General features: G+C 56.6%; 1 protein-coding gene across 1 annotated transcript; it reads left to right on the top strand.

The window, feature by feature from the left end:
• The first annotated feature begins 4,557 nt into the window (after window positions 1-4,557).
• SLC25A45 (solute carrier family 25 member 45) lies at window positions 4,558-9,747 on the top strand. The gene is given in 6 exon segments (XM_029208823.1): window positions 4,558-4,594; window positions 5,977-6,020; window positions 6,210-6,281; window positions 6,604-6,789; window positions 9,068-9,326; window positions 9,479-9,747. Coding segments are annotated over 6 exon segments (867 nt in total).
• The last annotated feature ends 2,418 nt before the right edge of the window (window positions 9,748-12,165 follow it).

Below are 12,165 nucleotides of genomic sequence, written 5' to 3'. Positions count from 1 at the left end.
CAACGTGCTGGACCCTTTTCTAAGTGCTTTAATCTTTATAACACACTAAGAGGTGAGTATCATATTTCCATTTTATGAGAAAACAGGATCAGAAAGGTTCAGTAACAAAGCTGACGTCTGACAGTACGTGTGGTGGTGGTGAGGAGACTGGAACCCAGATCCAGCGAGGAGCGGCGCTGGAAGAGATTCATGAAGGCATTCCAGGTAGCGGGAGGTGTGGGAGCATGGTTAGGACACCAGGGAAGCCCTGGGCCATCAGAGCACAGCAGGTGGGAAGGTGGGGTGCACGTGGGGGGGGCTGGGGGGCAGGCATGAGCACCAGGGGTAGGGCTGTGGTGTGTTTAGCAGACAGTGAGGCCATTTTGGAGGTCGTGAGCTACAGAATGTCAAGATCAGAGCTTTGCTCTGGCAGACAGAGGGTCAAGCTGGTGGATCTTGTTGGAGGATTGGAGAAGAGCTAGTCAGGGGTGGGGCTGCCCTTCTGCCAGCCTCTGGGGAGTGGCAATGGGTCTCCCTTGAACTGGAGAGGTGTGGTGGGATTAGAGAAGAGAGTGGGACCCATTCTGAAGTGACAGGGCAGCCTGAAGGCCTTTAGAGCCAAGAAGCCTTAGACTCAGCAATCTGCTGGGCTGGTCCTTTACTTTTGCAAACGGTAAAGGCCCACAGAGGGATTGCCCAGCATCACTCAGGAGAGAATGAGCTGCAGAGCTAGGATAACAGCCCAGCCCTCCGCGAGAGACCAGTACTCGGGAAGGTCTATGGGGGCAGCCCTAGGGGCCCTGGGCAGCTCTAGGGGGAGGGGGTCAGAGATGGAACCCTGCTTCCTAGAACCTGTCTACCCATGAGAATGTGGTGGGGGTGGATGTGTTCTGCTTTGGCAGCAGCGGGAGAGGAGAAGCAGCAGCAGGGCTGGTCCTTGGGCATTTGATGGGAAACTAAGAGGTGTAAGAGATCTGGAGGGGCAGGTTGGAGGTATTTGGAGGACCTTACATTCTTTGGGGCCCATTGGAGATGGGGACAGAGAATTGGAGACCCAGGGCTGGCTGCAGGGCAGCTCACTAATGCTGTTCCCTCACTTGTCCACTCATTCATTTCTCCTTCATTGCCTACGCTGTGCCACACATAGTTCTAGGCCTTTAAGATAACATTAGTGGACAAAACAGCCAGAGATCCCTGCTCAGACAGACAACAAGGTAATTGCATAGTGTGTCAGAAGGTGATGAGTGAAAGAAAAGGTTGGACCAGGGAAGGGGCACCTGGAATGCTGGGCAGGTGGGGCAGATGGCAGTATTCAGCGAGCCAGTTAGGGCGGGCTCACTGCGCAGGCGATGTCTGAGCCAGGCAAGAGGAGGCCGACTGGAGGAGGGAGCAGCCAGGGTGAAGGCCTGGGGGCGGGAGCCTGTTGGAAGAAGAGAAGGAAGCCAGGGTGGCACCTCGAGGGCACCTGGAGCCTAAGAAGGCTTTGGCTTTTTGTTTCTTTTAGGTTTTTTTTGATGGCGACGTGTGGGTTGCGGGATCTTAGTTCCTCGAGCGGGGATGGAACCCGTGCCCCCTGCAGTGGAAGCGTGGAGTCTTAACCACTGGACCGCCAGGGAAGTCCCTGGAAGGCTTTGGTTTTGAGTCTGAGCAGGGTGGGGCCATTGCAGGGTGTGGAGCAGGGCAGAGACATGGTCTACTTCAGTTTCAACTGTGTCCTCTGACTGCTGTGGAGGACAGACTGGAAGGGGGAGTGGGTGGGTGGGAGGGACAGGGTGGGGGCAGGGAGGCCAGCTGTGGACAGGAATCCAAGTGGAGGTGATGATGGCTGTGGGCCAGGGCAGTAGCAGTGGAGGAGGTGAGGAGGGGTTGGATTCAGGATCCGTTTGGAAGGTAATATGAACGCAGTTTCCTCACGGAATGGTGGTGAGGTTGAGAGAAAGGGAGGGGTCAAGGCAACTCCAGGGGTTGGTGACACGTTTGGGGACTTCACAGCTTTCTCTGGGCAATGGTGCCTGAGCCCTGGATCTCCGTGCCCTTGAGAGAAGACCCTCTCCTCCTCAACCCCACGCCAGGCCCCAACTTCCCAGCATTCCTGAGAATAGAAATCTGACGGAATATTTTATGGCTGTTGATGTGAAGAACGTGGTACATCTGTACGCCGCCATTCTCTCTGCGTTTGCAGCCAAACCTGCAGTCAGCACCTTGCCTGCATCCACGGGTCTGCCCCCTTGTCCTGCCCTGTGTTCCGGTAGCACGTGTGCATCCCACCCTGCCACCACATCCCCACCACTGCTGTCTCCCAGGCCTTACGTCATAGGAATCGATGTGAGGTTGCCAGAGAAAGTCAGAAACGTGGCCTGGATGATGTGGTCCTGAACGTGGACACTAACAAAAGAAATGCTCATACCTGAGTTATGGCTTATATGGCTCATACCTGAGTTATGGCTTATACCTGAGTTAACTTGAACTTGATGCTAACTGGAACAGCCTGTTTGTGGCCTATCAAACATACACTGTGCATCTGCTTTAATCATTAGAGAAAAGGGCGCATTGACCAGAAGCAAAGAATGTCCACATTAAAAATAAAGATTAGGGACTTCCCTGGTGGTCCAGTGGCTAAGACTCCACACTCCCCATGCAGGGGGCCCGGGTTCCATCCCTGGTCAGGGAACTAAATCTCGAATGCCGCAGTTAAGAGTTCACATGCCGCAACTAAAAATCCTGCAGGCTGCAACTAAGACCTAGCACAGCCAAATAAATAAATAGAAGATTAAGTGCCTCTCTTCCTGGGACGCCAATGCTGGTGCTCCTTCGATGATAAGTCTCACTTCCCAGGCACCAAGGCCATACTGACTCTCTGTGTACGTGCTGATCTGTTTTTTTGAAACCATGAAGGAATGTCTCCCTGACTTGTTTGATGTTCTTTGTTCTGACAAGGCATAAAACTGTGCTGAAAACCATGCTTCTCCGGAGCAGTCCCTCAGAGTTATCTGAGAGGCTGTCTTCCGGGCTCTAGTCCTCAGTTTGGCTCAAATAAAACTCTTTTCAATTCCTGTTATGCATTGTGTATCGATTATTTTCCTCGACAACACCAACACCTGGAAACCCCCTTTAATGACCTCCCAAGCCTCCAAGTGTGTGCCTGGTCACAGATCACCAGGCTGCCCGGGGCTGCTGAGACTGGAACCCGGTTTAGAAGGTGCCAAAGCCTGTGCTGCTTCCACTCCATGTACACAGCCCCCCTTCTGGGACAGAGAAAGATGACAAGTTAGGAAAAATAAAAGTACCAGACACTTAACGGAAGACACAACAGGTGAGCGATCATCTGATTTATAAAAAGAGGCAATGAATTTTTTCTTAATTGAAGTATAGTTGATTTACAATGTTGTGTTAGTTTCTGGTGTACAGCAAAGTGGCAACGAATGTTTAAATGATACAAAATAGCATTTTCAAAGCAAAGAGTAACTGTATTTAACCATACTCAGCTCATAACAGAGCAAGAGGGTGAGCGGAATAATCATTCATGCTGGGGCTTCCCTGGTGGCCCAGTGGTTAAGAATCCACCTGCCAATGCAGGGAACACGGGTTCGAGCACACTGGTCCAGGAAGATCCCATATGCCGCAGAGCAACTGAGCCCGTGTGCCACAACAACTGAGCCTGTGCTCTAGAGCCCCCAAGCCACAACTACTGACCCCACGCGCCTAGAGTCCATGCTCTGCAACAAGAGAAGACACCGCAATGAGAAGCCCGTGCACCGGGACGAAGAGTAGCCTCCGCTCGCCACAACCAGAGAAAGCCCGTGCACAGCAACGAAGATCCAACGCAGCCAAAAATAAATTTATTTTTTAAAAAATCATTCATGCTATAGCACTTATTTAATGAACTGGCGACAGAGGAAGTTGGTCTAAGGAAGCAGAGAGGAAGGGAGGGATTCAGGTCCCTGTCCTGTCAGTTTGGGTTGTTGTCCAAAGAGAAGTGGGAAGTCATAGCCTGGTCACCCCCAGGCAGACAGACACACCACCCTTTGTACACCGAGTCTCCAGCCTTCCCCCGGAAAGAGGCATGGGGAGGGGAAGGCGAGGGAGGCTGTTTCTGACACATGCAGAGGAGTCAGTCGTAAACAACCCCTGGAGAAGGCGGCTTTGGGCCCCGGTGAGTCACTCCTCTCTGCTGGGCCTGCCTCCCCGTGGCCAGGCCCCACTGCTGCGGGCCTTTCTTGGGCCGGGCTGGGCTGGCTCCTTAAACCCTGGCTGACTGAGACAGCCCTGGAGGGGTCCCACCAGGGCCTGAGCCCAGCTGCCAGGCCTAGTCACACTGCGAGGCCATTGCTGGCCGGCACGGGGGGTCAGGCCACTGTGGGCCATCCTCCCTGCCCTGTGAGATTTCACGCTCCGCACAGCTCCAGGCCACCAGGCTGCCTGCGTTGGCTCCCTTCCCCTCCTGGTCTTGGCACTGGGCCCTCACCCAGGGTTAAACATTAGCAGCAGATTATCAGTCCAGGGTCAGGGGGAGGGTGGAATTACACTTTCACCAGTGTCCCCTCTGCTGGAGCCACCAGTGCCCACCCCCGCCAGACAATGCCCGTGGAGGAGTTTGTGACCAGCTGGATCTCTGGTGAGACACTTTTCTTCCTTCTGTCATAGTAACCCCAATTACGGGTCATTTCCTGGGGAAGGTGGGTGACGTTGGAGGAGCTGAAGCCAAAGTCCTGGTGGCCTGGAGCACCCAGAGCCAGCCGTCCTGGAGCCTCCTGGGAGTTGCTGGAGAGGAGAGGAGAGGCGGGTGCTTCTGCCCAGTCCCCAGGCTGCCCCCCAACAACCTGGATACCTGCCAAGTGCCCAGGTGCCGTGCTGAGTGCTCTCCCAGACTCACCTGCACCGCCGGAGCCACTCTCCGGGGCTCAGAAAGGAAGTTCACCTTTGACCTCACCTGCTGTCCTGCATTCCCCTTTGGGCCTCTGCCCTACCTGGCAACGTGCCCTGAGGCCAGCTGTGCTGTGGACCCAGTCCAGCGTCCAGGTGACATTTCTCTCTGGAGAAAGAGACATCCGAACTTGCCTCCCGGGGCTGTGACCTCACTGAAAGGTCGGGGACCAGCATCCGCTATGTAGGGCAGGACCAGGAGGTGGGGAGACACTGGGGGCTGGGCCCTCCTCCCCTGGTGCCAGTAAGACTCCTCTAAGGGGGCCTCCCTGGTGGCTCAGTGGTTGAGAATCCGCCTGTCAATGCAGGGGACACAGGTTCGAGCCCTGGTCTGGGAATATCCCACATGCCGCGGAGCAACTAAGCCCGTGTGCCACAACTACTGAGACTGAGCTCTAGAGCCCGCAAGCCACAACTACTGAGCCTGTGCACCACAACTACTGAGGCCCGCACGCGTAGAGCCCGTGCTCTGCAACCAGAGAAGCCACCACAGTGAGAAGCCTGAGCACCGCAAGGAAGAGTAGTCCCCGCTCGCCGCAACTGGAAAAGCCCGCGCACAGCAACAAAGACCCAACACAGCCAAAAAAAAAATTAATTAATTAAAAAAAAAAAAAAAGACTCCTCTAAGGGCCCCCAGCTCTGCACTGCCGGCTACAGGGCAGAGCGCTGGTAGGGCCGGTCCTGCATCAAGGCCCTGCCCTGGACAGCAGAAGGAGGGAACAGAGCTGGCAGCGAGGCAGGAGCCCCGGAGCCCCCCAGTTAGATAAGTCAGCAAGATGCTCGGGTGTCAGGTCTGGGTGAGGACACTGGGCGTCTGGGGTTGGCTCCTCCCCTCTGCCTGTGTGCCCTCCAGGCAGGGCCAGGGTTGTCTCCGCTGTCCCCTGTCCCCACACCTTCCCAGCCCGGTGCCTGGAGTGGAGGAGGGTGCAAGGGGCAGCTGGCGTTTCTCTGGACTCTGGCAGGCAAGCCCTGCCCCGCTTTCTCCTGCCTGAATCCCGCTCCCCTCTGGACACAAACTTGCTTCCTCGGCCTGGCCCGAGGGTCCTCACTCATAGCACCTTCTTGTCACCACAGGAGCTCTGGGCTTGGTCCTGGGACACCCCTTTGACACTGTAAAGGTGGGTCTAGGGGAGGCACCCGAGGAATGAGAGACGTCGCCTGAATCAGACATCAGGGAGAGAGCAGGGCCTGGCTGACGGAGGCTCTCTCCCGCTTCTCCTGCCCTGCGGGCAGCCCACTCAGAGGGGCCGAGGGATGAGCTGGGCAGGATGCCCAGCCTGTCCACCTGCTCTGTCCTCCCTGTCCAGGTGCGGCTGCAGACCCAGACCACATATCGGGGCATCATTGATTGTATGGTCAAGACTTACCGCCACGAGTCGGTGGGTGGCTGGCTTTTTGGGGGGCTTTGGGGCGGGAGACCTTGGGCAGTCTGTGCCAGCTTCCTTCTCCCCTCCCCGCCCACAGAGCTCTGCCCATGGAAGAGAGAAAGAAGACCCAAATCTGGGGCCACTGGGGGGCTGAGCAGTAGCTAAATGCCCCCAAAGTGGAGCTGAGGCCACCCCCAGCCTTAGGCTGCTTCCTCCTCCCTGTGGCCAGGCCCAGGAGCAGTTTCCAGCCAGAGGAGGCCCTGCCAGGCCCAGAAAGGGCAAGGGTGAGGCTCGCACAGCACCCGCCCAGCTAGCATCCGGTGTCTCTCTGCAGCCCCTGGGCTTCGTCAAGGGAATGAGCTTCCCCATCGCCAGCATAGCTGTGGTCAACTCTGTCCTGTTCGGGGTCTACAGCAGCGCCCTGCTGGTACTGACAGCCACCTCCCACCAGGAGCGGCGGGCCCAGCCGCCCAGCTATACGCACGTCTTCATAGGCAGCTGCAGAGGGGGGTTCCTGCAGGTGAGGGGGCAGCATGGGGGCACGTGCACACACTGGGGCAAGCACACGCGCTCGTGGTCACATACACAGGCACAGGCACAGTGATGGCCAGTTCACTCCTTTCCCTCCCAGCCCCCTCTGGCCACCCACGGCTGCAGACCCCAGGCCTTCTCGAGGGGAACACGAGTTGCTGTGGGAGAATGGCTTGCTCCTGGCTGCTCCCTGTGACCCTGATGGCTGAGCTGTGGCCTTCCAGGCTGCAGGTCTAGAGGGGAGGGTCATGGAGAACAGAGGGGGCAAAAAAGGTAGAGAGAGCTGGGGTGGGGGGGAGACAGTGCCAAGAGGACATGATGGAGAAGCAGTTGATGTCACCCTCTGAGGCTGGCAGGGCTTGCCCACCTCTGGAGGGGTCTGCTTCCATCTGTGAGCCTCACCCGGGGTCTGTCCACAAATCTCACTGGGAGAGGCTCGGGGTGTTATAATCATTAAGTGACTAATCATTTGGTTCTGGTCTTTGTTCTCAGTGCTTAAGGACTGGGCTTTCGAGGGTTGGGGTGGAGGGAAGAGGGGCCTCCAGGCACCAGGGGGATCCCCAGCTAAGTGAGGGCCTGAGCTCAGAGGCAGAGGGCATGTGCCTGGCTCCATCCCACAATCCAGCCAGTGCCCTAGGTCACCCTCTGCTCGACACCTGCCCTGATGCTCCCGTACACATCCCAAGGCAGAGAGCAAGGACAGAGTTAGGACTCACTAAATGGATTAATCATTCATGAGACCCAAAAGGCCCTGGCTTTGCTTTTGCCCCTTGTGTGGGGCTCATGCCTGAATATTTCCCAAGCCCTGAGACCTGCACCCCACAAAAACAACGACAAGAAGGAGCCCCCAGGCTCAGTGGCCTGAGTCAGGCTCAGCCGGGCCCAGCTCCTCCGTCCTCCTCCCCTCTGGCTCCTCGAAAGCAGAACAGATGGCAGAACTGGGGCTTGTCGGGTCACTGATGGGGATGGGGTCCAGGGACCAGCTGGAGCCCCATTTGCCACCAAGCGCACGGCTCTGGTTAACAGGGTCTTGGAACGGAAAATGTATTTTCACATGGAGATGACGAGGAAGACTCTGTAGCACAGGGCAGGGAATGACAACCTCTTTTGTGTACAAAAGTTGCTTCTGACTCAGCTAAGGCTGACATCATTGTACAGAGCAGCAATGTCTGATGTCCCCACTGCCCCTGTGGGCACAGGATGGGAAGGGGAGGGGCCGTAGCCCGCCCAGCCATTTTCTCACCCCCAGGAGCTCACCGCTCTGGAGCAGCCCTCAGCTCAGCACTGCCCGCAGGCTCTGCTGGGAGGGTGCCATCAGGAAGCCATCTCACGGGGGGGACCCCAGCCTACTGCCCTTCCTGCAGGGGAGGAAATAAGCAAACTGTCACCCTCTGAAGACCACCGGAGCCAACCGCCAGCCTCCACCGCTGTCAGCCATCTCCAGGGCTGAGGAACTGAGCTTGTGTACCTTCCACGGAAGGAAAAAAACAAAAACCACATAAGTCCATAAATGATATGCTAACCTCAGCTTGGACCTCAATTCTCACCTGAACTTTCACAGCTGACCTTGACCTAGTTGCGTCCCTGACCCACACCTCGGCCCCTCCCCACAACCTCCCTCCACGTCCCCAGTACCAACATTACCCCGAATCTGTGTCCTGTCTGCCCCAGCCAGGTGATAAATTTCAAGGACCCACAGATCCCACCCTGTCACCCACCTTCTGCTGGGACACTAGTGCTTGGGGGTTTGCGAGAGGTGCTTCTCCACCCAGGGACCTCTGAGAGGTGTCCTGCAGGAGGTGGGGAGGGGGGAATCTATGAAGTTGAGGTGCCCTCCTTACCCCTGGGGAGGGGTCAGTCCCCTGCTGTTTCTTGGGCACAGACTGAAAGACTGAATCTTTTTCTTTTTTTTTTGAACCTGAGCCACTGCAATGAAAGCGCCGAGTCCTACCACTGGACTGCCAGGGAACTCCCTTTCTTAAGCATCGCGTGCATGCCAGCAAGTTCGGCCGAGGGGAGGGGCAGTGTCCCTTGCTGTCAGGGGCCTGATGCTAAGGGAGGGGGCTCTGGCCCATCCCCCACTATGCGTGGGAGAGGCTTAGAGCGGGCGAGATTCTGAAGGAAGATGCTGCCCTGTCTGCCCACTGCCTCCCCGCCCCAGCCCCCGCCCCCCCCCCCCCCCCCCCAGTCCCCCCCGTTAAGATCAGAGGGAGGGACTGTTCCCGTCCAAAGCTCCACCCAGGCCCTTCATGCTTCTTTCCCTACAGGCCTACTGCTTGGCCCCTTTTGACCTCATCAAAGTCTGGCTACAAAACCAGACAGAGCCCAAGGGGAAGTCAGGGAGCCCCCCACCCCAGTACCAGGGGCCCGTGCACTGCGCGGCCTCCATCTTCCAGGCCAAGGGGCCCCGGGGGCTGATCCGGGGAGCCTGGGCCCTGACGCTGCGGGACAACCCCACCCTGGGAATCTATTTCATCACCTACGAATGGCTGTGTCGCCAATTCACACCGGATGGCCAGAACCCCAGTAAGCAAAGTGGTATGAGAGGGTGGAGGACAGAGAGGAGTGGGGAAGGGGAGCTGGACTGAGCCCTGGAGGATGGGGAGGGAGCCTGCGGATGCGGGAGGATGCTTCGTTCCTCAGTCTGACCCCTCTCACCCCCAGTTCCTCTACCCCAGGCTCGGGCACAGTGCTGGTGGCAGGGGGCTTTGCCGGCGTCACCTCCTGACCCACAGCCACCCCATTAGACGTGATCAAGTCCCGGATGCAGATGGCGGGGCTGAGGCAGAGGGTGAACCAGGGGCTGCTGGACTAAATGGTGAGCAGCGCCCGGCGGGAAGGGCTGGGGGTCTTCTTCCAGGGGCTCAGCATCAACAGTGCCCGTGCCTTTCCCGTCAACGCCGTCACCTTCCTCAGCTACGAGTACCTCCTCCACTCCCGGGGATGAGCCTGGCTGGGTGATGAGCTCCCCAGTGAGACCACCGCCCACCTGCCCAGATTGGAGGCCAAGTTGAAAGCACCAGCTTGTGATTCTGATGCGAAAGGCTGAGCCCCTCTTTATCAAGGCACCTCCAGCACGCAGAGGGGGCTGGGGAGACGCCTCGGGGAGCTGGAGGCCTGGGGACCTGGACTCCACCCAGATTCCAAGGCTGGCGTAGGCCTCCTAGCAAGTGCCTTGATTCCTTTGCTTCCTGAGTCTGTGAAGTAAACTCACAGCCAGTGGCGCTGGTGACATTCCAGTCCGCACACTCGCAGAGCTTCTGCTTGCGGTCAGCCTGGTGCTGACCGCCTAGCTCCCTGGATTCCGGTGACACATTCTCACCTGCCTCCCCTTTCACTTCCTTTCAAACCTCTCCCCGCATGACTTGAGGGTAGCCCGGTCTCCTCTGGTCCAGAATCCTTCAGCGGCTCCGTCACCCTCAGGGAAAAGCCCAAACTCCCCCTCCTCCTGGCCTCCCCTTCCCCCCAGCTTGCTTCTCCCTCTGTTCTCAGGCAGCCCAGTCCTGCTTGAGGTCCCTGAACAAGCTGTGCCCTCGCCTCCCACCTAGAAGGTCCGTTCCCTCTGGGCCAGCAGTGGGCAGTGCCTGCAGGGTGACTCCCGCATCCCTGGGGCTGAGCGGCTCCAACCCAGGCTGAGCACTGTCTCCTGGAGCCCTTCCTCTGCTCACCCCCTCCTGCCCGGAACTGAGGTCTGCAGACCTCTCTGCTCGCCCCCATGCCTTGATCATAGCCCTCGCCTGTGCTTTATTATGCTTTATTATGGTTGTGCTTTATTATGGTTGTGGGTTTACTTCTCAGCTTCCCAATTAGACTGGGTGCTCTCTGAGGTCAGGGGTCATACTTCTGATCCATTTCCCGGCACGGAGCCCAATGCTCGAAGCAGCCCAGTAAGTGCTTGTTAAATGAAGTGCACTCCCGACCTCTGGCCCCGAATCCAATCACCACACCCCTGTCTCCATTGCCTGTCCAGGCCCCTCTCGGGGTCTCCAGTGCAGTAGTGTCTGCCTTGCCAATCAATGGCACTTGTTTTCTTTACCCGTCTTAACTGCTAAATGGGAATTAAAAACTGGCTGAAATTGTTCACTTAATTGGCAATAAAGTGAGCAGAGTTTGTACTCACTCATGTCCTGATGTGGTCTGAGATCAAACTCGGCCCCCCTCATGGTGACATGAACGCCTGGAATTCCTGCCATTTACTGGGACTCCAAGCATCACGGTGTTATCATCACAGTTTACACAGGAGGCAGCCTTGGCTCAGGGACAGTATGTAACCCACCCCAGGTCGCACGGCTGGTATGTCACACAGCTCACTTGGATGCATCTGAGCCTCCACCTCCAGAGCCTCGTTGCTCTGCTACCCTGCTCTACCTGGGGCTTGTGACAGTCCCCCACGAGTCACCTAAGTTCAATTTCACGCGGGCTCGACATACAGCATCAGCCCCCCACGTACCCCTCGGAGCTCTTGTTTACTGGATCGTGTGTCACAGACGGTGGCATTCTTCCCTGCTTCCATCGTCACAGCGTGGCCGCAGGGCATGTGGCTGCAGAGCGAGGCTACGTTCCCCTCAGTGGGAACTTGTGCTTGGGTTCTTGCTAGAGAAATGTGAGCAAAAGTGACGCTTGCAAATTGCCCATTGCTTGCTTAAAAGGAGACTCCTGACTGTTGGCTGGAAATGGTGACCCCCGGGGGCCACTGCTGAGGATACAGGAGGTACCTGGAACCCAGGGACTCTGGGAGCACAGCTGACTGTCCACCCTGGGCTGTTGCCTTCTGACGTCTCTGTAGCCTTCACCCGAACTAACACGGTAGGTAAGGGTCTGCCCATTTTGAGGTCAGGGGTGATCCCAGAGTGGTCCATGGAGCAGTAGCATGAGGACTTCCTAGAGGGGGTTAGTAATGCAGAATCCCAGGCCCCACCCTGGATTGACAGAATCAGAATCTCTGAGGTTGGGGCCTGGGGATCTGCATTGTACAAAGCTCTCCCTGTAACTTTTACACACTTTAAAGTTTAAGAAATGGTGTTCTGCACTCTATGACATAAATCACAGCAAGATCCTTTTTGACCCACCTCCTAGAGAAATTGAAATAAAAACAAAAATAAACAAATGGGACCTAATGAAACTTAAAAGCTTTTGCACAGCAAAGGAAACCATAAACAAGACGAAAACACAGCCCTCAGAATGGGAGAAAATATTTGCAAATGAAGCAACCGACAAAGGATTAATCTCCAAAATTTACAAGTAGCTCATGTAGCTCGATATCAAAAAAACCCAAACAACCCAATCCAAAAATGGGCAGAAGACCTAAATAGACATTTCTCCAAAGAAGATATGCAGTTTGCCAAAAAACACATGAAAGAATGCT

Source organism: Monodon monoceros, unplaced genomic scaffold, assembly GCF_005190385.1.
Source record: "Monodon monoceros isolate NGI ecotype Baffin Bay Population unplaced genomic scaffold, NGI_Narwhal_1 Super_Scaffold_7, whole genome shotgun sequence".
Lineage (NCBI taxonomy): Eukaryota > Metazoa > Chordata > Mammalia > Artiodactyla > Monodontidae > Monodon > Monodon monoceros.
Note: the sequence above shows the minus strand (reverse complement) of the source record. Positions and strands in the feature narration are given on the sequence as shown.